The sequence below is a fragment of the Dunckerocampus dactyliophorus genome, chromosome 17 (assembly GCF_027744805.1).
Source record: "Dunckerocampus dactyliophorus isolate RoL2022-P2 chromosome 17, RoL_Ddac_1.1, whole genome shotgun sequence".
NCBI lineage: Eukaryota > Metazoa > Chordata > Actinopteri > Syngnathiformes > Syngnathidae > Dunckerocampus > Dunckerocampus dactyliophorus.
The window spans coordinates 2,573,260-2,595,563 of record NC_072835.1 but is presented as its reverse complement, the minus strand read 5'-3'; the positions used below and the strand labels follow the sequence as shown (position 1 = coordinate 2,595,563).

Genomic DNA, 22,304 nt, shown 5'->3' with positions numbered 1-22,304 from the left:
GAAGCAAAGCTTATTTAATCCTACCCCCCTTCCAATCTACATCATGTACAGTACATGTTTCTGTGTAGGCTCTCAGTCGTACAGGAGTTGTCCATCGAGGAAAAGGCTTCTTGAGACGTCATCTGTACTTCTGTGTAGAAGGTGTCGGACGTTTCGCTCCTCATCCGAAGAGCTTCGTCAGCAAACTAATAAGTGCTGGTAGCTTAGGCCTTAAATACAGTAAGAGTGGGCGGAATTGGTGTGCCAACACCCTCCTCCTATTGGTTCGTTACACTAAGCCTGGGCGGAGCAGTGGTATAATCCTATCCTGTTATTCACACCTACGATAAAAGGGAAGTGTCGCTCCCTGAATTGGGTATGAACGACTCTGATACTGGCTTGTTAGCATCTATTGTTCTGGCTCGGCCCTGCCTTCACCTCATTTGCAAGACTAAGAGCTGTGGGTTTTGGTCTCAGTAACCTGCTGAACACAGGGTCCAAATTGAACCTCAAACCACCATTCCGATTCAATGATGGGTTCTGTTGTTTGACAAAAATAGCTTCCTTTACTCCTCTTTCAAACCATCTGTTTTCTTTGGCCAAAATCTTTACCTCGCTGTCCTGAAAAGAGTGATTGGTAGCTTTCAGGTGTAGATGTACTGCTGATTGAGGACCACTAGCATTGTCCCTGCGATGTTGATAAAGATTTTGGCCAAAGAAAACAGATGGTTTGAAAGAGGAGTAAAGGAAGCTATTTTTGTCAAACAACAGAACCCATCATTGAATCGGAATGGTGGTTTGAGGTTCAATTTGGACCCTGTGTTCAGCAGGTTACTGAGACCAAAACCCACAGCTCTTAGTCTTGCAAATGAGGTGAAGGCAGGGCCGAGCCAGAACAATAGATGCTAACAAGCCAGTATCAGAGTCGTTCATACCCAATTCAGGGAGCGACACTTCCCTTTTATCGTAGGTGTGAATAACAGGATAGGATTATACCACTGCTCCGCCCAGGCTTAGTGTAACGAACCAATAGGAGGAGGGTGTTGGCACACCAATTCCGCCCACTCTTACTGTATTTAAGGCCTAAGCTACCAGCACTTATTAGTTTGCTGACGAAGCTCTTCGGATGAGGAGCGAAACGTCCGACACCTTCTACACAGAAGTACAGATGACGTCTCAAGAAGCCTTTTCCTCGATACAGTACATGTTGTTCACTTCCTGCATTCCATGTCATGTTTTCAGTGATAGTCAGAATAATACATAATAGATAACGGTAAGATAACCCTCCCCCCCAAAAAAAGAAAAAGAAAAAAAAATAATATATATATTTATATATATATATACACATACATTAATAATAATAATAATAATGATGACAATACTAAATAAATAAATAAAAAAGAACAAAGCTTTTTTTTTAAAACAAAACAAAGAAAAATAATTTAAAAATTAAAAAAAAAAATAATAAAAAAAAATAATAATAAAATAAAATAAAATAAAAAAAAATAAAATAACAAACCTGACAGAACAATCGGGACTCTTCTGCCTTGTATTTAGCAAACATCAACTGCTTGTATTGTTTTTTGAATTTGCTCATCTCTGTACATTGTTTGAGTTCCTTACTCAATCCGTTCCATAATTTAATTCCACACACGGAAATGCTGTGGGTTTTCAGCGTTGTTCTCGCATATAAATGTTTTAGGTTTAATTTTCCTTTAAGATCATATTTCTCCTCTCTGATTGAGAAATACTTTATTAGGTTTTTGGGTAACGAGTTGTTATTAACTTTATACATTATTCTAGCGGTTTGAAAGTGTACTAAATCTGCGAATTTTAATATCTGTGATTTTAAAAATAAAGGGTTTGTATGTTCTCTATACTTGGCATTATGAATTATCCTCACAGATCTTTTTTGCAGTACAGTGAGTGAGTGAAGATTGCTTTTGTAATTATTTCCCCATATCTCCACACAATACGTTAGATATGGTAATACTAAGGAACAGTACAGAGTGTGGAGTTATTTTTGGTCAAGAACATATTTTGCTTTATTCAATATAGAGATATTTCTCGCCACCTTTTGTTGTATATTTTTAATATTTCCAACTCATTTTTTAATCTATTACAAACCCAAGGAATTTATATTCTTCCACTTTTTCAATATCCACTCCATTAATTTGTATTTGGTCGTACGTGTCCTTTCTGCTATTACCAAATAGCATTATTTTAGTTTTACTTAAATTCAGAGATAATCTATTCTTGTCAAACCATGACTTTAATATGACCATTTCATCCTTGACCTTTTTAATGAGTTCTTGTGTGCTTTCACCAGAACAGAAAGCGGTGGTATCATCGGCGAATAAGACCAATTTTAAGTTGTTAGTTACTTTGCAAATGTCGTTAATGTACAAGTTAAACAGTTTTGGTCCCAGTATGGACCCCTGTGGTACTCCACACGTATTGTGTAGACTCCCAGATGTGTATTCTCCTAGCTTTACAAATTGTTTCCTCTTTGCTAGATAGCTTTTAACCCAATTTAAGACTGAACCTCTAATTCCGTACCTTTCTAATTTTGAAATTAAAATGTGTGATTAATTGTATCGAAAGCTTTTGTCAGATCCATGAATACTGCTGCTGCGCATCTTCTGTTGTCTATGGCAGTAGTGATTTCCTCCGTGATTTCCATCAGTGCCATAGAAGTTGAAATATTGGCTCTGTAACCATATTGACTGCTAGCCAATAATTCATTCTTATTAATAAATTTGTCCAACCTATTATTAAATAGCTTCTCCACAATTTTCGAGAATTGTGATAACAAGGAAACTGTTCGATAATTTGTAAATTGGTGTTTGTCTCCTTTTTTGAAAATTGGAACCACCTTGGCTGTTTTCATTTTGCTTGGAAATATTCCAGTCTGAAATGATAAGTTACTAATATATGTTAACGGGTCTGCGATCTCATTGATGACCCTTTTAATTGTTTCCATTTCCATTCCATGACAATCAGTTGATGTTTTTGCCTTAAAATGGTTAACAATGTCAGTGATCTCCTGACAGCATCACTTACTTTTTCCCCAACCCAATTTAAGTTCCTTTAAGTCACTTTTATTTTAATTTATCATTATTATTTTTCAAATCAACAAAATAAAACAAAATAAAGTTGCCGTTTTTAGAAAATTGGGTTGGGGAAAAAGTTCTAATATTATGGGAATGAAGACATAACATTCGAAAAAGAAAGCTGTACAAACATTATTTTTCGAAGAAAGATGAAAAATAAAACGGCAAAGACTGAAGTTGATAGTAATAGTAGGCTTTTTCACCTGTATGACAAAGCTGAGATGCACTTTTTTCATCTTAGCATATCTGACAAAATATGAATGTGGCAAAGTTGCATCCTTTCATTTTTCACGATGTGGCCCTCACTGGAAAAGGTTTGGACACCCCTGGGCTACAACAATCACCCCCCCACCCCCCCCCCCCCACCCCCCCCGGAAGGACTGATGACTGTACTAATATTTAGTTTTCGTACTAGACGGGGATGCTGAAGAGGTACTACACAGATTTGGAGGTCATGGCCATGATCACTGCTGGCTTCCTCCACGACATCGACCACAGAGGAACCAACAACTTGTACCAGGTCAAGTAAGTGATGCCTTACTCCCCCTTGCAAACTGTAAACACGTGTTTCATGCGTTCTGTTTGTTTTGAGGCGTTCCATTGAGTCTTTTGTTGCCCACAGGTCAGGCAACCCTCTGGCTAAGCTACACGGCTCCTCCATCTTGGAGCGCCACCATCTGGAGTTCGGGAAGTTCCTCTTGTCTGACGAGGTGAGAGCTGGAGACAAAATTTAGCCAAATGCTAAAACTCGTTACGTATAACTTCATTTTTTGGAACTTTAACAATGATTTTGAGTGCATGAGAAAGTGGGACCTGCTCATTTATTGCAACGTATATCGCACAACACAGCAGTGACAGAACCAATGTTGTAAAAGCAGGAAGGAGCAGCATTAAAATGCAGATACTGCCATCTTGTGGCGTTAATAATAGAAAAAGTACATCAGAAGGTTGCCTCCAGCCACGGCTCAGCGACAACAGGAGATTCTGCCACATCTTCCTTTTTGTTCTTCCCCTTGCTTTGCAGTCGCTGAACATCTACCAGAACCTGAACAGGCGACAGGTGGAGCACGTGATTCACCTGACGGATATCGCCATCATCGCCACTGACCTCGCTCTTTATTTCAAGTGAGTTTGCTCGCTCTCCTATTATGTAACATGACAAGATAGACAGAATAACACATCGACTTGCATGCGCCGTGCTAGGAAAAGGACAATGTTCCAGAAGATCGTGGACCTGTCGCACACATACGAGGATGAGAAGAAGTGGGTGGACTTCCTGTCTCTGGAAACCACTAGGAAAGAGATTGTCATGTGAGTAGAAGTTCTGCAAGGATGGTCCTTTCTTCTCTTTTACCGTAACGGCGTATTTGGCTGCAGGGCCATGATGATGACGGCGTGTGACTTGTCTGCTATCACCAAGCCTTGGGAGGTGCAGAGCAAGGTGAGAGACATTGAAGAAATGAAACATATATTTGCAGTACTCACTGGGTTTTTTTTTTTGGGGTGGGGGGTGAATCTTGTAGGTCGCCTTATCGGTGGCAGCAGAATTTTGGGAGCAAGGCGACCTGGAGAGGACCGTATTGGAACAACAACCCATTGTAAGTCAAGTAGATGCTGAGAGAGTCCAGCGTCGACAAAAACAAAATATTCTGCTACCAAATAAGACCAACTGCTCAAAGATCAAACCTGCTTGTTCCCAAAATATTGCAGAACCTCTGTTTCCGTCAATAATCCGTTCCAAAGGTCTGACAAAAACGCAGCTTTTAAAAAATATATGAATGAATAAATCATGCTGTATCAAGGTTGAATATGCCCTATTATTAGTCAAAAATATGCACATTGAAGCAAATTTGACATTATTTTGTCTAAATTAAGCATTTTGAAGCCTAGAAATGGCTAAATGAAGTAAAATACAAATACACTAGGTCCCCAACTTACGAACACAATTGGTTCCAGACGACTGTTCTTAAGTCGAACTGTTCTTAAGTAGGGAAAAGGTAATATTAGTAATGATATAGGTACTACATGTACGTGTATACATATACAGTATATGTGTATGTATGTAAATATGAGTTTGGATGCAGTAGTAATATTAAACCAGGATAACTAATGAAAAAAACAATAATAAAAGTGATATAATAATACGTAATGATAAATGTTATTTACCTTTGAAGAGGAGTGGTCCAGCATACGTCGTTGTGGTGGAGGAGGAGGAGGAGTTATTGAAAAAAAGGACAAATGGTGGTGGTGGTTAGACTCTTCTAAAAGAGGTAGTGTTCTGTGGGTGGTGTAGAATTAAGCAGGCCTATTAACTCTTCATAAACTTTAATCACACACTCTATCCGGGTTGTACAATTTAGCTTTCCATTTAGCTTTATCTCCCCAGCATCTAACTCTTCCTCTGTTGGTCCCATTAGCAGTGTCACAGTGCCCTCTACTGGTCAAGCATGTACAGTAGCAGTATAAATACTGATTGAGCAACTACAAGGCAAAATAAAATAAAATATAGACCAGTCGGCGTGTGTTTGTATCCGCGAATGTTCGCTAGTCGGGTGTTCGAAAGTTGGGTACCTAGTGTATAAGGCATTCGGCCTCAAACTCTGAACCCACATCACTTCCTGCACACCCCTCTTTTAGGTACCCTAGGGAACACATTCATAGTAACAGGAGTGTAAGCCATATTTATGTCTTATTACCTCTTACTATGTCTACTATATAGGAGTGTAACGGTGACTATAGTCGAGATAGATAATGAGTAGAATTCCAGGAGTAGAATAGATAATGTTATTTCACGTCAAGAGGGCTACAATAATGTCACAAAGAGGAACTCATATCTCTGAGGGTGAGTCCAGCCACCCTACGGAGGAAACTCATTTCAGACCCTTGTATTCGCAATGTCATTCTTTTGGTCACGATCCAAGGCTCGTGACCATGGTGAGCGTGGGAATGTAGATGGACCGGTAGAGTGAGAACTTTGCTTTCCGGCTTAGCTCGATCTCTATCCTCTATCTTCCGTATCTCATCATAAGCGGTCCTACAAGCCCAGCTGGCCATCAAAAGCCCGTTCCCTGACCGGGAATCGAACCCAGGCCGCGGCGGTGAGAGCGCCGAATCCTAACCACTAGACCACCAGGGAGTGCTCCAGGTGATAAAAGGGAAAGGAACAGATCGCCACATTTCGGAGCCGGAGTCCCCACGCACTGTTTTATTTTAACCGCTGTGAAAAGAGTATAGGAGTTTCCGGAACAGTTGGCATTGCAATTTAAACAGGAGTAGATGCAAACAACTGTCATGCCAGCGCTGGAGGCAGTCATTTGTGGCCAAATAAGGCTTGGAAAAGTCCAATCGCTCTCACGAGAAATGTAATGTTGCTGCAGGGGAATTAGCTCAAATGGGAGAGCGCTCGCTTAGCATGCGAGAGGTAGCGGGCTCGATACCTGTATTCTCCAGTCTCCATTATTTACTTCAGACCCTTGTCAAGAGACAAAACTTCAAACTGTAAGGGCAAAACATCTAGCTAGTATTGTCATCCGTTTTCTTCCACTCATCTGGGTCCGTGTCACGGGGGCAGCAGGCTCGTGACCATGTTGAGGGTAGGAATGTAGATGGACCGGTAAAGTGAGAACTTTGCCTTCCGGCTCAGCTCTCTCTTCACCACGACGGTATGGTACAGTAACTGTATTACTGCGCTGATCGGCCTGTCAACGTCACACTCCAACCTTCGTATGATGTTCGAACACATCTGCGTAGTGGTTGAAAATGTCCTGCATTGTGGATGTAGGAAAAAGCACTCCAAAAAGGGAGGGATGGACTGCAGTTCTTAATATCTATCTCATCATAAGCGGTCCATCAAGCCCAGCTGGCCATCAATGCCTCAAAAGCCCGTTCCCTGACTGGGAATCGAACCCAGGCCGCGGCGGTGAAAGCGCCGAATCCTAACCACTAGACCACCAGGGAGTGCTCCAGGTGATAAAAGGGAAAGGAACAGATCGCCACATTTCGGAGCCGGAGTCCCCACGCACTGTTTTATTTTAACCGCTGTGAAAAGAGTATAGGAGTTTCCGGAACAGTTGGCATTGCAATTTAAACAGGAGTAGATGCAAACAACTGTCATGCCAGCGCTGGAGGCAGTCATTTGTGGCCAAATAAGGCTTGGAAAAGTCCCATCGCTCTCACGAGAAATGTAATGTTGCTGCAGGGGAATTCGCTCAAATGGGAGAGTGCTTGCGTAGCATACCAGAGCTCATGGGATTGATACCTACATTCTCCAGTCTACTCTATTTATTTCAGACCCTTGTCAGGAGACAAAACTTCAAACTGTAAAGGCAAAACGTCTCGCTAGTATTGCCATCCATTTTCTTCCACTTATCTGGGTCCGTGTCACGGGGGCAGCAGTCTCAGTAGGGAAGTCCAGAGTTCGCAGTCTCTGGCCATCTCCTCCAGCTCCGCTGGGAGGACACCAAGGTGCTCCCAGGACAGCTGTGAGACATGATCCATCCTGCATGTCCGAGGTCTGCCCTGGGGCCTCCTCGACCCGGCACAGCATGCCCAAACGCCTCACCAGAGAATCATCAAGACTAGATGCCTACGTAAGCCACGTTAACTTACTCCTCTCTGTGTGAAGGAGCATCGGCTCCTCTCTGGGCTCCTCACCCTATCTCTTAGGGTGAGTCCAGCCACCCTACGGAGGAAACTCATTTCAGGCCCTTGTATTCGCAATCTCATTCTTTTGGTGAGGGTGGGAATGTAGATGGACCAGCAAAGTGAGAACTTTGCCTTCCGGCTCAGCTCTCTCTTCACCACGACGGTATGGTACAGTAACTGTATTACTGCGCTGATCGGCCTGTCAACGTCACACTCCAACCTTCGTATGATGTTCGAACACATCTGCATAGTGGTTGAAAATGTCCTGCATTGTGGATGTAGGAAAAAGCACTCCAAAAAGGGAGGGATGGACTGCAGTTCTTAATATCTATCTCATCATAAGCGGTCCATCAAGCCCAGCTGGCCATCAATGCCTCAAAAGCCCGTTCCCTGACTGGGAATCAAACCCAGGCCGCGGCGGTGAGAGCGCCGAATCCTAACCACTAGACCACCAGGGAGTGCTCCAGGTGATAAAAGGGAAAGGAACAGATCGCCACATTTCGGAGCCGGAGTCCCCACGCACTGTTTTATTTTAACCGCTGTGAAAAGAGTATAGGAGTTTCCGGAACAGTTGGCATTGCAATTTAAACAGGAGTAGATGCAAACAACTGTCATGCCAGCGCTGGAGGCAGCCATTCGTTGTCAAATAAGGCTTGGAAAAGACCAATCGCTCTCACGAGAAATATAATGCTGCTACAGGGGAATTAGCTCAAATGGGAGAGTGCTTGCGTAGCATACCAGAGCTCATGGGATTGATACCTACATTCTCCAGTCTACTCTATTTACTTCAGACCCTTGTCAGGAGACAAAACTTCAAACTGTAAAGGCAAAACGTCTCGCTAGTATTGCCATCCATTTTCTTCCACTTATCTGGGTCCGTGTCACGGGGGCAGCAGTCTCAGTAGGGAAGTCCAGAGTTCGCAGTCTCTGGCCATCTCCTCCAGCTCCAGTGGGAGGACACCAAGGTGCTCCCAGGACAGCTGTGAGACATGATCCATCCTGCATGTCCGAGGTCTGCCCTGGGGCCTCCTCGACCCGGCACAGCATGCCCAAACGCCTCACCAGAGAATCATCAAGACTAGATGCCTACGTAAGCCACGTTAACTTACTCCTCTCTGTGTGAAGGAGCATCGGCTCCTCACCCTATCTCTTAGGGTGAGTCCAGCCACCCTACGGAGGAAACTCATTTCAGGCCCTTGTATTCGCAATCTCATTCTTTTGGTGAGGGTGGGAATGTAGATGGACCAGCAAAGTGAGAACTTTGCCTTCCGGCTCAGCTCGATCTCTATCCTCTATCTCATCATAAGCGGTCCTACAAGCCCAGCTGGCCATCAAAAGCCCCTTCGCTGACCGGGAATCGAACCCAGGCCGCGGCGGTGAGAGCGCCGAATCCTAACCACTAGACCACCAGGGAGTGGTCTGTAATGTTGCTGCAGGGGAATCAGCTCAAATGGGAGAGCGCTCGCTTAGCATGCGAGAGGTAGCGGGATCGATACCTGCATTCTCCAGTCTCCTTTATTTACTTCAGACCCTTGTCAAGAGACAAAACTTCAAACTGTAAGGGCAAAACATCTAGCTAGTATTGTCATCCCTTTTCTTCCACTCATCTGGGTCCGTGTCACGGGGGCAGCAGGCTCGTGACCATGTTGAGGGTGGGAATGTAGATGGACCGGTAAAGTGAGAACTTTGCCTTCCGGCTCAGCTCTCTCTTCACCACGACGGTATGGTACAGTAACTGTATTACTGCGCTGATCGGCCTGTCAACGTCACACTCCAACCTTCGTATGATGTTCGAACACATCTGCGTAGTGGTTGAAAATGTCCTGCATTATGGATGTAGGAAAAAGCACTCCAAAAAGGGAGGGATGGACTGCAGTTCTTAATATCTATCTCATCATAAGCGGTCCATCAAGCCCAGCTGGCCATCAATGCCTCAAAAGCCCGTTCCCTGACTGGGAATCGAACCGAGGCCGCGGCGGTGAAAGCGCCGAATCCTAACCACTAGACCACCAGGGAGTGCTCCAGGTGATAAAAGGGAAAGGAACAGATCGCCACATTTCGGAGCCGGAGTCCCCGCGCACTGTTTTATTTTAACCGCTGTGAAAAGAGTATAGGAGTTTCCGGAACAGTTGGCATTGCAATTTAAACAGGAGTAGATGCAAACAACTGTCATGCCAGCGCTGGAGGCAGTCATTTGTGGCCAAATAAGGCTTGGAAAAGTCCAATCGCTCTCACGAGAAATGTAATGTTGCTGCAGGGGAATTCGCTCAAATGGGAGAGTGCTTGCGTAGCATACCAGAGCTCATGGGATTGATACCTACATTCTCCAGTCTACTCTATTTATTTCAGACCCTTGTCAGGAGACAAAACTTCAAACTGTAAAGGCAAAACGTCTCGCTAGTATTGCCATCCATTTTCTTCCACTTATCTGGGTCCGTGTCACGGGGGCAGCAGTCTCAGTAGGGAAGTCCAGAGTTCGCAGTCTCTGGCCATCTCCTCCAGCTCCGCTGGGAGGACACCAAGGTGCTCCCAGGACAGCTGTGAGACATGATCCATCCTGCATGTCCGAGGTCTGCCCTGGGGCCTCCTCGACCCGGCACAGCATGCCCAAACGCCTCACCAGAGAATCATCAAGACTAGATGCCTACGTAAGCCACGTTAACTTACTCCTCTCTGTGTGAAGGAGCATCGGTTCCTCTCTGGGCTCCTCACCCTATCTCTTAGGGTGAGTCCAGCCACCCTACGGAGGAAACTCATTTCAGGCCCTTGTATTCGCAATCTCATTCTTTTGGTGAGTGTGGGAATGTAGATGGACCAGTAAAGTGAGAACTTTGCCTTCCGGCTCAGCTCTCTCTTCACCACGACGGTATGGTACAGTAACTGTATTACTGCGCTGATCGGCCTGTCAACGTCACACTCCAACCTTCGTATGATGTTCGAACACATCTGCGTAGTGGTTGAAAATGTCCTGCATTGTGGATGTAGGAAAAAGCACTCCAAAAAGGGAGGGATGGACTGCAGTTCTTAATATCTATCTCATCATAAGCGGTCCATCAAGCCCAGCTGGCCATCAATGCCTCAAAAGCCCGTTCCCTGACTGGGAATCAAACCCAGGCCGCGGCGGTGAGAGCGCCGAATCCTAACCACTAGACCACCAGGGAGTGCTCCAGGTGATAAAAGGGAAAGGAACAGATCGCCACATTTCGGAGCCGGAGTCCCCACGCACTGTTTTATTTTAACCGCTGTGAAAAGAGTATAGGAGTTTCCGGAACAGTTGGCATTGCAATTTAAACAGGAGTAGATGCAAACAACTGTCATGCCAGCGCTGGAGGCAGCCATTCGTTGTCAAATAAGGCTTGGAAAAGACCAATCGCTCTCACGAGAAATATAATGCTGCTACAGGGGAATTAGCTCAAATGGGAGAGTGCTTGCGTAGCATACCAGAGCTCATGGGATTGATACCTACATTCTCCAGTCTACTCTATTTACTTCAGACCCTTGTCAGGAGACAAAACTTCAAACTGTAAAGGCAAAACGTCTCGCTAGTATTGCCATCCATTTTCTTCCACTTATCTGGGTCCGTGTCACGGGGGCAGCAGTCTCAGTAGGGAAGTCCAGAGTTCGCAGTCTCTGGCCATCTCCTCCAGCTCCAGTGGGAGGACACCAAGGTGCTCCCAGGACAGCTGTGAGACATGATCCATCCTGCATGTCCGAGGTCTGCCCTGGGGCCTCCTCGACCCGGCACAGCATGCCCAAACGCCTCACCAGAGAATCATCAAGACTAGATGCCTACGTAAGCCACGTTAACTTACTCCTCTCTGTGTGAAGGAGCATCGGCTCCTCACCCTATCTCTTAGGGTGAGTCCAGCCACCCTACGGAGGAAACTCATTTCAGGCCCTTGTATTCGCAATCTCATTCTTTTGGTGAGGGTGGGAATGTAGATGGACCAGCAAAGTGAGAACTTTGCCTTCCGGCTCAGCTCGATCTCTATCCTCTATCTCATCATAAGCGGTCCTACAAGCCCAGCTGGCCATCAAAAGCCCCTTCGCTGACCGGGAATCGAACCCAGGCCGCGGCGGTGAGAGCGCCGAATCCTAACCACTAGACCACCAGGGAGTGGTCTGTAATGTTGCTGCAGGGGAATCAGCTCAAATGGGAGAGCGCTCGCTTAGCATGCGAGAGGTAGCGGGATCGATACCTGCATTCTCCAGTCTCCTTTATTTACTTCAGACCCTTGTCAAGAGACAAAACTTCAAACTGTAAGGGCAAAACATCTAGCTAGTATTGTCATCCCTTTTCTTCCACTCATCTGGGTCCGTGTCACGGGGGCAGCAGGCTCGTGACCATGTTGAGGGTGGGAATGTAGATGGACCGGTAAAGTGAGAACTTTGCCTTCCGGCTCAGCTCTCTCTTCACCACGACGGTATGGTACAGTAACTGTATTACTGCGCTGATCGGCCTGTCAACGTCACACTCCAACCTTCGTATGATGTTCGAACACATCTGCGTAGTGGTTGAAAATGTCCTGCATTATGGATGTAGGAAAAAGCACTCCAAAAAGGGAGGGATGGACTGCAGTTCTTAATATCTATCTCATCATAAGCGGTCCATCAAGCCCAGCTGGCCATCAATGCCTCAAAAGCCCGTTCCCTGACTGGGAATCGAACCGAGGCCGCGGCGGTGAAAGCGCCGAATCCTAACCACTAGACCACCAGGGAGTGCTCCAGGTGATAAAAGGGAAAGGAACAGATCGCCACATTTCGGAGCCGGAGTCCCCGCGCACTGTTTTATTTTAACCGCTGTGAAAAGAGTATAGGAGTTTCCGGAACAGTTGGCATTGCAATTTAAACAGGAGTAGATGCAAACAACTGTCATGCCAGCGCTGGAGGCAGTCATTTGTGGCCAAATAAGGCTTGGAAAAGTCCAATCGCTCTCACGAGAAATGTAATGTTGCTGCAGGGGAATTCGCTCAAATGGGAGAGTGCTTGCGTAGCATACCAGAGCTCATGGGATTGATACCTACATTCTCCAGTCTACTCTATTTATTTCAGACCCTTGTCAGGAGACAAAACTTCAAACTGTAAAGGCAAAACGTCTCGCTAGTATTGCCATCCATTTTCTTCCACTTATCTGGGTCCGTGTCACGGGGGCAGCAGTCTCAGTAGGGAAGTCCAGAGTTCGCAGTCTCTGGCCATCTCCTCCAGCTCCGCTGGGAGGACACCAAGGTGCTCCCAGGACAGCTGTGAGACATGATCCATCCTGCATGTCCGAGGTCTGCCCTGGGGCCTCCTCGACCCGGCACAGCATGCCCAAACGCCTCACCAGAGAATCATCAAGACTAGATGCCTACGTAAGCCACGTTAACTTACTCCTCTCTGTGTGAAGGAGCATCGGTTCCTCTCTGGGCTCCTCACCCTATCTCTTAGGGTGAGTCCAGCCACCCTACGGAGGAAACTCATTTCAGGCCCTTGTATTCGCAATCTCATTCTTTTGGTGAGTGTGGGAATGTAGATGGACCAGTAAAGTGAGAACTTTGCCTTCCGGCTCAGCTCTCTCTTCACCACGACGGTATGGTACAGTAACTGTATTACTGCGCTGATCGGCCTGTCAACGTCACACTCCAACCTTCGTATGATGTTCGAACACATCTGCGTAGTGGTTGAAAATGTCCTGCATTGTGGATGTAGGAAAAAGCACTCCAAAAAGGGAGGGATGGACTGCAGTTCTTAATATCTATCTCATCATAAGCGGTCCATCAAGCCCAGCTGGCCATCAATGCCTCAAAAGCCCGTTCCCTGACTGGGAATCAAACCCAGGCCGCGGCGGTGAGAGCGCCGAATCCTAACCACTAGACCACCAGGGAGTGCTCCAGGTGATAAAAGGGAAAGGAACAGATCGCCACATTTCGGAGCCGGAGTCCCCACGCACTGTTTTATTTTAACCGCTGTGAAAAGAGTATAGGAGTTTCCGGAACAGTTGGCATTGCAATTTAAACAGGAGTAGATGCAAACAACTGTCATGCCAGCGCTGGAGGCAGCCATTCGTTGTCAAATAAGGCTTGGAAAAGACCAATCGCTCTCACAAGAAATATAATGCTGCTACAGGGGAATTAGCTCAAATGGGAGAGTGCTTGCGTAGCATACCAGAGCTCATGGGATTGATACCTACATTCTCCAGTCTACTCTATTTACTTCAGACCCTTGTCAGGAGACAAAACTTCAAACTGTAAAGGCAAAACGTCTCGCTAGTATTGCCATCCATTTTCTTCCACTTATCTGGGTCCGTGTCACGGGGGCAGCAGTCTCAGTAGGGAAGTCCAGAGTTCGCAGTCTCTGGCCATCTCCTCCAGCTCCAGTGGGAGGACACCAAGGTGCTCCCAGGACAGCTGTGAGACATGATCCATCCTGCATGTCCGAGGTCTGCCCTGGGGCCTCCTCGACCCGGCACAGCATGCCCAAACGCCTCACCAGAGAATCATCAAGACTAGATGCCTACGTAAGCCACGTTAACTTACTCCTCTCTGTGTGAAGGAGCATCGGCTCCTCACCCTATCTCTTAGGGTGAGTCCAGCCACCCTACGGAGGAAACTCATTTCAGGCCCTTGTATTCGCAATCTCATTCTTTTGGTGAGGGTGGGAATGTAGATGGACCAGCAAAGTGGACCAGCAAAGTGAGAACTTTGCCTTCCGGCTCAGCTCGATCTCTATCCTCTATCTCATCATAAGCGGTCCTACAAGCCCAGCTGGCCATCAAAAGCCCGTTCCCTAACCGGGAATCGAACCCAGGCCGCGGCGGTGAGAGCGCCGAATCCTAACCACTAGACCACCAGGGAGTGCTCCAGGTGATAAAAGGGAAAGGAACAGATCGCCACATTTCGGAGCCGGAGTCCCCACGCACTGTTTTATTTTAACCGCTGTGAAAAGAGTATAGGAGTTTCCGGAACAGTTGGCATTGCAATTTAAACAGGAGTAGATGCAAACAACTGTCATGCCAGCGCTGGAGGCAGTCATTTGTGGCCAAATAAGGCTTGGAAAAGTCCAATCGCTCTCACGAGAAATGTAATGTTGCTGCAGGGGAATTAGCTCAAATGGGAGAGTGCTTGCGTAGCATACCAGAGCTCATGGGATTGATACCTACATTCTCCAGTCTACTCTATTTACTTCAGACCCTTGTCAGGAGACAAAACTTCAAACTGTAAAGGCAAAACGTCTCGCTAGTATTGCCATGCATTTTCTTCCACTTATCTGGGTCCGTGTCACGGGGGCAGCAGTCTCAGTAGGGAAGTCCAGAGTTCGCAGTCTCTGGCCATCTCCTCCAGCTCCAGTGGGAGGACACCAAGGTGCTCCCAGGACAGCTGTGAGACATGATCCATCCTGCATGTCCGAGGTCTGCCCTGGGGCCTCCTCGACCCGGCACAGCATGCCCAAACGCCTCACCAGAGAATCATCAAGACTAGATGCCTACGTAAGCCACGTTAACTTACTCCTCTCTGTGTGAAGGAGCATCGGCTCCTCTCTGGGCTCCTCACCCTATCTCTTAGGGTGAGTCCAGCCACCCTACGGAGGAAACTCATTTCAGGCCCTTGTATTCGCAATCTCATTCTTTTGGTGAGGGTGGGAATGTAGATGGACCAGCAAAGTGAGAACTTTGCCTTCCGGCTCAGTTCGATCTCTATCCTCTATCTCATCATAAGCGGTCCTACAAGCCCAGCTGGCCATCAAAAGCCCCTTCCCTGACCGGGAATCGAACCCAGGCCGCGGCGGTGAGAGCGCCGAATCCTAACCACTAGACCACCAGGGAGTGCTCCAGGTGATAAAAGGGAAAGGAACAGATCGCCACATTTCGGAGCCGGAGTCCCCACGCACTGTTTTATTTTAACCGCTGTGAAAAGAGTATAGGAGTTTCCGGAACAGTTGGCATTGCAATTTAAACAGGAGTAGATGCAAACAACTGTCATGCCAGCGCTGGAGGCAGTCATTTGTGGCCAAATAAGGCTTGGAAAAGTCCAATCGCTCTCACGAGAAATGTAATGTTGCTGCAGGGGAATTAGCTCAAATGGGAGAGTGCTTGCGTAGCATACCAGAGCTCATGGGATTGATACCTACATTCTCCAGTCTACTCTATTTACTTCAGACCCTTGTCAGGAGACAAAACTTCAAACTGTAAAGGCAAAACGTCTCGCTAGTATTGCCATGCATTTTCTTCCACTTATCTGGGTCCGTGTCACGGGGGCAGCAGTCTCAGTAGGGAAGTCCAGAGTTCGCAGTCTCTGGCCATCTCCTCCAGCTCCAGTGGGAGGACACCAAGGTGCTCCCAGGACAGCTGTGAGACATGATCCATCCTGCATGTCCGAGGTCTGCCCTGGGGCCTCCTCGACCCGGCACAGCATGCCCAAACGCCTCACCAGAGAATCATCAAGACTAGATGCCTACGTAAGCCACGTTAACTTACTCCTCTCTGTGTGAAGGAGCATCGGCTCCTCTCTGGGCTCCTCACCCTATCTCTTAGGGTGAGTCCAGCCACCCTACGGAGGAAACTCATTTCAGGCCCTTGTATTCGCAATCTCATTCTTTTGGTGAGGGTGGGAATGTAGATGGACCAGCAAAGTGAGAACTTTGCCTTCCGGCTCAGTTCGATCTCTATCCTCTATCTCATCATAAGCGGTCCTACAAGCCCAGCTGGCCATCAAAAGCCCCTTCCCTGACCGGGAATCGAACCCACGCCGCGGCGGTGAGAGCGCCGAATCCTAACCACTAGACCACCAGGGAGTGCTCCAGGTGATAAAAGGGAAAGGAACAGATCGCCACATTTCGGAGCCGGAGTCCCCACGCACTGTTTTATTTTAACCGCTGTGAAAAGAGTATAGGAGTTTCCGGAACAGTTGGCATTGCAATTTAAACAGGAGTAGATGCAAACAACTGTCATGCCAGCGCTGGAGGCAGTCATTTGTGGCCAAATAAGGCTTGGAAAAGTCCAATCGCTCTCACGAGAAATGTAATGTTGCTGCAGGGGAATTAGCTCAAATGGGAGAGCGCTCGCTTAGCATGCGAGAGGTAGCGGGATCGATACCTGCATTCTCCAGTCTCCTTTATTTACTTCAGACCCTTGTCAAGAGACAAAACTTCAAACTGTAAGGGCAAAACATCTAGCTAGTATTGTCATCCGTTTTCTTCCACTCATCTGGGTCCGTGTCACGGGGGCAGCAGGCTCGTGACCATGTTGAGGGTGGGAATGTAGATGGACCGGTAAAGTGAGAACTTTGCCTTCCGGCTCAGCTCTCTCTTCACCACGACGGTATGGTACAGTAACTGTATTACTGCGCTGATCGGCCTGTCAACGTCACACTCCAACCTTCGTATGATGTTCGAACACATCTGCGTAGTGGTTGAAAATGTCCTGCATTGTGGATGTAGGAAAAAGCACTCCAAAAAGGGAGGGATGGACTGCAGTTCTTAATATCTATCTCATCATAAGCGGTCCATCAAGCCCAGCTGGCCATCAATGCCTCAAAAGCCCGTTCCCTGACTGTGAATCAAACCCAGGCCGCGGCGGTGAGAGCGCCGAATCCTAACCACTAGACCACCAGGGAGTGCTCCAGGTGATAAAAGGGAAAGGAACAGATCGCCACATTTCGGAGCCGGAGTCCCCACGCACTGTTTTATTTTAACCGCTGTGAAAAGAGTATAGGAGTTTCCGGAACAGTTGGCATTGCAATTTAAACAGGAGTAGATGCAAACAACTGTCATGCCAGCGCTGGAGGCAGTCATTTGTGGCCAAATAAGGCTTGGAAAAGTCCAATCGCTCTCACGAGAAATGTAATGTTGCTGCAGGGGAATTCGCTCAAATGGGAGAGTGCTTGCGTAGCATACCAGAGCTCATGGGATTGATACCTACATTCTCCATTCTACTCTATTTACTTCAGACCCTTGTCAGGAGACAAAACTTCAAACTGTAAAGGCAAAACGTCTCGCTAGTATTGCCATCCATTTTCTTCCACTTATCTGGGTCCGTGTCACGGGGGCAGCAGTCTCAGTAGGGAAGTCCAGAGTTCGCAGTCTCTGGCCATCTCCTCCAGCTCCAGTGGGAGGACACCAAGGTGCTCCCAGGACAGCTGTGAGACATGATCCATCCTGCATGTCCGAGGTCTGCCCTGGGGCCTCCTCGACCCGGCACAGCATGCCCAAACGCCTCACCAGAGAATCATCAAGACTAGATGCCTACGTAAGCCACGTTAACTTACTCCTCTCTGTGTGAAGGAGCATCGGCTCCTCACCCTATCTCTTAGGGTGAGTCCAGCCACCCTACGGAGGAAACTCATTTCAGGCCCTTGTATTCGCAATCTCATTCTTTTGGTGAGGGTGGGAATGTAGATGGACCAGCAAAGTGGACCAGCAAAGTGAGAACTTTGCCTTCCGGCTCAGCTCGATCTCTATCCTCTATCTCATCATAAGCGGTCCTACAAGCCCAGCTGGCCATCAAAAGCCCGTTCCCTGACCGGGAATCGAACCCAGGCCGCGGCGGTGAGAGCGCCGAATCCTAACCACTAGACCACCAGGGAGTGCTCCAGGTGATAAAAGGGAAAGGAACAGATCGCCACATTTCGGAGCCGGAGTCCCCACGCACTGTTTTATTTTAACCGCTGTGAAAAGAGTATAGGAGTTTCCGGAACAGTTGGCATTGCAATTTAAACAGGAGTAGATGCAAACAACTGTCATGCCAGCGCTGGAGGCAGTCATTTGTGGCCAAATAAGGCTTGGAAAAGTCCAATCGCTCTCACGAGAAATGTAATGTTGCTGCAGGGGAATTAGCTCAAATGGGAGAGTGCTTGCGTAGCATACCAGAGCTCATGGGATTGATACCTACATTCTCCAGTCTACTCTATTTACTTCAGACCCTTGTCAGGAGACAAAACTTCAAACTGTAAAGGCAAAACGTCTCGCTAGTATTGCCATGCATTTTCTTCCACTTATCTGGGTCCGTGTCACGGGGGCAGCAGTCTCAGTAGGGAAGTCCAGAGTTCGCAGTCTCTGGCCATCTCCTCCAGCTCCAGTGGGAGGACACCAAGGTGCTCCCAGGACAGCTGTGAGACATGATCCATCCTGCATGTCCGAGGTCTGCCCTGGGGCCTCCTCGACCCGGCACAGCATGCCCAAACGCCTCACCAGAGAATCATCAAGACTAGATGCCTACGTAAGCCACGTTAACTTACTCCTCTCTGTGTGAAGGAGCATCGGCTCCTCACCCTATCTCTTAGGGTGAGTCCAGCCACCCTACGGAGGAAACTCATTTCAGGCCCTTGTATTCGCAATCTCATTCTTTTGGTGAGGGTGGGAATGTAGATGGACCAGCAAAGTGAGAACTTTGCCTTCCGGCTCAGTTCGATCTCTATCCTCTATCTCATCATAAGCGGTCCTACAAGCCCAGCTGGCCATCAAAAGCCCCTTCCCTGACCGGGAATCGAACCCAGGCCGTGGCGGTGAGAGCGCCGAATCCTAACCACTAGACCACCAGGGAGTGCTCCAGGTGATAAAAGGGAAAGGAACAGATCGCCACATTTCGGAGCCGGAGTCCCCACGCACTGTTTTATTTTAACCGCTGTGAAAAGAGTATAGGAGTTTCCGGAACAGTTGGCATTGCAATTTAAACAGGAGTAGATGCAAACAACTGTCATGCCAGCGCTGGAGGCAGTCATTTGTGGCCAAATAAGGCTTGGAAAAGTCCAATCGCTCTCACGAGAAATGTAATGTTGCTGCAGGGGAATTAGCTCAAATGGGAGAGCGCTCGCTTAGCATGCGAGAGGTAGCGGGATCGATACCTGCATTCTCCAGTCTCCTTTATTTACTTCAGACCCTTGTCAAGAGACAAAACTTCAAACTGTAAGGGCAAAACATCTAGCTAGTATTGTCATCCGTTTTCTTCCACTCATCTGGGTCCGTGTCACGGGGGCAGCAGGCTCGTGACCATGTTGAGGGTGGGAATGTAGATGGACCGGTAAAGTGAGAACTTTGCCTTCCGGCTCAGCTCTCTCTTCACCACGACGGTATGGTACAGTAACTGTATTACTGCGCTGATCGGCCTGTCAACGTCACACTCCAACCTTCGTATGATGTTCGAACACATCTGCGTAGTGGTTGAAAATGTCCTGCATTGTGGATGTAGGAAAAAGCACTCCAAAAAGGGAGGGATGGACTGCAGTTCTTAATATCTATCTCATCATAAGCGGTCCATCAAGCCCAGCTGGCCATCAATGCCTCAAAAGCCCGTTCCCTGACTGTGAATCAAACCCAGGCCGCGGCGGTGAGAGCGCCGAATCCTAACCACTAGACCACCAGGGAGTGCTCCAGGTGATAAAAGGGAAAGGAACAGATCGCCACATTTCGGAGCCGGAGTCCCCACGCACTGTTTTATTTTAACCGCTGTGAAAAGAGTATAGGAGTTTCCGGAACAGTTGGCATTGCAATTTAAACAGGAGTAGATGCAAACAACTGTCATGCCAGCGCTGGAGGCAGTCATTTGTGGCCAAATAAGGCTTGGAAAAGTCCAATCGCTCTCACGAGAAATGTAATGTTGCTGCAGGGGAATTCGCTCAAATGGGAGAGTGCTTGCGTAGCATACCAGAGCTCATGGGATTGATACCTACATTCTCCATTCTACTCTATTTACTTCAGACCCTTGTCAGGAGACAAAACTTCAAACTGTAAAGGCAAAACGTCTCGCTAGTATTGCCATCCATTTTCTTCCACTTATCTGGGTCCGTGTCACGGGGGCAGCAGTCTCAGTAGGGAAGTCCAGAGTTCGCAGTCTCTGGCCATCTCCTCCAGCTCCAGTGGGAGGACACCAAGGTGCTCCCAGGACAGCTGTGAGACATGATCCATCCTGCATGTCCGAGGTCTGCCCTGGGGCCTCCTCGACCCGGCACAGCATGCCCAAACGCCTCACCAGAGAATCATCAAGACTAGATGCCTACGTAAGCCACGTTAACTTACTCCTCTCTGTGTGAAGGAGCATCGGCTCCTCTCTGGGCTCCTCACCCTATCTCTTAGGGTGAGTCCAGCCACCCTACGGAGGAAACTCATTTCAGGCCCTTGTATTCGCAATCTCATTCTTTTGGTGAGGGTGGGAATGTAGATGGACCAGCAAAGTGAGAACTTTGCCTTCCGGCTCAGCTCGATCTCTATCCTCTATCTCATCATAAGCGGTCCTACAAGCCCAGCTGGCCATCAAAAGCCCCTTCCCTGACCGGGAATCGAACCCAGGCCGCGGCGGTGAGAGCGCCGAATCCTAACCACTAGACCACCAGGGAGTGGTCTGTAATGTTGCTGCAGGGGAATCAGCTCAAATGGGAGAGCGCTCGCTTAGCATGCGAGAGGTAGCGGGATCGATACCTGCATTCTCCAGTCTCCTTTATTTACTTCAGACCCTTGTCAAGAGACAAAACTTCAAACTGTAAGGGCAAAACATCTAGCTAGTATTGTCATCCCTTTTCTTCCACTCATCTGGGTCCGTGTCACGGGGGCAGCAGGCTCGTGACCATGTTGAGGGTGGGAATGTAGATGGACCGGTAAAGTGAGAACTTTGCCTTCCGGCTCAGCTCTCTCTTCACCACGACGGTATGGTACAGTAACTGTATTACTGCGCTGATCGGCCTGTCAACGTCACACTCCAACCTTCGTATGATGTTCGAACACATCTGCGTAGTGGTTGAAAATGTCCTGCATTATGGATGTAGGAAAAAGCACTCCAAAAAGGGAGGGATGGACTGCAGTTCTTAATATCTATCTCATCATAAGCGGTCCATCAAGCCCAGCTGGCCATCAATGCCTCAAAAGCCCGTTCCCTGACTGGGAATCGAACCGAGGCCGCGGCGGTGAAAGCGCCGAATCCTAACCACTAGACCACCAGGGAGTGCTCCAGGTGATAAAAGGGAAAGGAACAGATCGCCACATTTCGGAGCCGGAGTCCCCGCGCACTGTTTTATTTTAACCGCTGTGAAAAGAGTATAGGAGTTTCCGGAACAGTTGGCATTGCAATTTAAACAGGAGTAGATGCAAACAACTGTCATGCCAGCGCTGGAGGCAGTCATTTGTGGCCAAATAAGGCTTGGAAAAGTCCAATCGCTCTCACGAGAAATGTAATGTTGCTGCAGGGGAATTCGCTCAAATGGGAGAGTGCTTGCGTAGCATACCAGAGCTCATGGGATTGATACCTACATTCTCCAGTCTACTCTATTTATTTCAGACCCTTGTCAGGAGACAAAACTTCAAACTGTAAAGGCAAAACGTCTCGCTAGTATTGCCATCCATTTTCTTCCACTTATCTGGGTCCGTGTCACGGGGGCAGCAGTCTCAGTAGGGAAGTCCAGAGTTCGCAGTCTCTGGCCATCTCCTCCAGCTCCGCTGGGAGGACACCAAGGTGCTCCCAGGACAGCTGTGAGACATGATCCATCCTGCATGTCCGAGGTCTGCCCTGGGGCCTCCTCGACCCGGCACAGCATGCCCAAACGCCTCACCAGAGAATCATCAAGACTAGATGCCTACGTAAGCCACGTTAACTTACTCCTCTCTGTG

General features: G+C 47.8%; 1 protein-coding gene and 18 non-coding genes across 19 annotated transcripts in view; 1 reads left to right on the top strand and 18 right to left on the bottom strand.

Moving 5' to 3' along the window:
• Nucleotides 1-22,304, top strand: part of pde6b (phosphodiesterase 6B, cGMP-specific, rod, beta) — a 62,236-nt gene that overhangs the window by 15,155 nt on the left and 24,777 nt on the right. The window contains exons 15-20 of the mRNA XM_054757038.1: nucleotides 3,508-3,617; nucleotides 3,715-3,802; nucleotides 4,117-4,217; nucleotides 4,296-4,403; nucleotides 4,470-4,533; nucleotides 4,616-4,690. Coding sequence (XP_054613013.1) covers nucleotides 3,508-3,617; nucleotides 3,715-3,802; nucleotides 4,117-4,217; nucleotides 4,296-4,403; nucleotides 4,470-4,533; nucleotides 4,616-4,690 — 546 coding nt within the window. The remainder of the gene's footprint in view (nucleotides 1-3,507; nucleotides 3,618-3,714; nucleotides 3,803-4,116; nucleotides 4,218-4,295; nucleotides 4,404-4,469; nucleotides 4,534-4,615; nucleotides 4,691-22,304) is intronic.
• trnae-cuc (transfer RNA glutamic acid (anticodon CUC)) lies at nucleotides 6,157-6,228 on the bottom strand. The gene has a single exon. It is a non-coding gene; the product is annotated as a tRNA-Glu (tRNA).
• Nucleotides 6,978-7,049, bottom strand: trnae-uuc (transfer RNA glutamic acid (anticodon UUC)). The gene has a single exon. It is a non-coding gene; the product is annotated as a tRNA-Glu (tRNA).
• On the bottom strand, nucleotides 8,123-8,194 carry trnae-cuc (transfer RNA glutamic acid (anticodon CUC)). Its single transcript has one exon. It is a non-coding gene; the product is annotated as a tRNA-Glu (tRNA).
• trnae-cuc (transfer RNA glutamic acid (anticodon CUC)) lies at nucleotides 9,079-9,150 on the bottom strand. The gene has a single exon. It is a non-coding gene; the product is annotated as a tRNA-Glu (tRNA).
• Nucleotides 9,681-9,752, bottom strand: trnae-uuc (transfer RNA glutamic acid (anticodon UUC)). Its single transcript has one exon. It is a non-coding gene; the product is annotated as a tRNA-Glu (tRNA).
• On the bottom strand, nucleotides 10,826-10,897 carry trnae-cuc (transfer RNA glutamic acid (anticodon CUC)). Its single transcript has one exon. It is a non-coding gene; the product is annotated as a tRNA-Glu (tRNA).
• On the bottom strand, nucleotides 11,782-11,853 carry trnae-cuc (transfer RNA glutamic acid (anticodon CUC)). Its single transcript has one exon. It is a non-coding gene; the product is annotated as a tRNA-Glu (tRNA).
• On the bottom strand, nucleotides 12,384-12,455 carry trnae-uuc (transfer RNA glutamic acid (anticodon UUC)). The gene has a single exon. It is a non-coding gene; the product is annotated as a tRNA-Glu (tRNA).
• trnae-cuc (transfer RNA glutamic acid (anticodon CUC)) lies at nucleotides 13,529-13,600 on the bottom strand. The gene has a single exon. It is a non-coding gene; the product is annotated as a tRNA-Glu (tRNA).
• trnae-cuc (transfer RNA glutamic acid (anticodon CUC)) lies at nucleotides 14,498-14,569 on the bottom strand. Its single transcript has one exon. It is a non-coding gene; the product is annotated as a tRNA-Glu (tRNA).
• On the bottom strand, nucleotides 15,466-15,537 carry trnae-cuc (transfer RNA glutamic acid (anticodon CUC)). The gene has a single exon. It is a non-coding gene; the product is annotated as a tRNA-Glu (tRNA).
• Nucleotides 16,434-16,505, bottom strand: trnae-cuc (transfer RNA glutamic acid (anticodon CUC)). The gene has a single exon. It is a non-coding gene; the product is annotated as a tRNA-Glu (tRNA).
• On the bottom strand, nucleotides 17,255-17,326 carry trnae-cuc (transfer RNA glutamic acid (anticodon CUC)). The gene has a single exon. It is a non-coding gene; the product is annotated as a tRNA-Glu (tRNA).
• Nucleotides 18,224-18,295, bottom strand: trnae-cuc (transfer RNA glutamic acid (anticodon CUC)). Its single transcript has one exon. It is a non-coding gene; the product is annotated as a tRNA-Glu (tRNA).
• On the bottom strand, nucleotides 19,180-19,251 carry trnae-cuc (transfer RNA glutamic acid (anticodon CUC)). Its single transcript has one exon. It is a non-coding gene; the product is annotated as a tRNA-Glu (tRNA).
• trnae-cuc (transfer RNA glutamic acid (anticodon CUC)) lies at nucleotides 20,001-20,072 on the bottom strand. Its single transcript has one exon. It is a non-coding gene; the product is annotated as a tRNA-Glu (tRNA).
• On the bottom strand, nucleotides 20,969-21,040 carry trnae-cuc (transfer RNA glutamic acid (anticodon CUC)). The gene has a single exon. It is a non-coding gene; the product is annotated as a tRNA-Glu (tRNA).
• On the bottom strand, nucleotides 21,571-21,642 carry trnae-uuc (transfer RNA glutamic acid (anticodon UUC)). The gene has a single exon. It is a non-coding gene; the product is annotated as a tRNA-Glu (tRNA).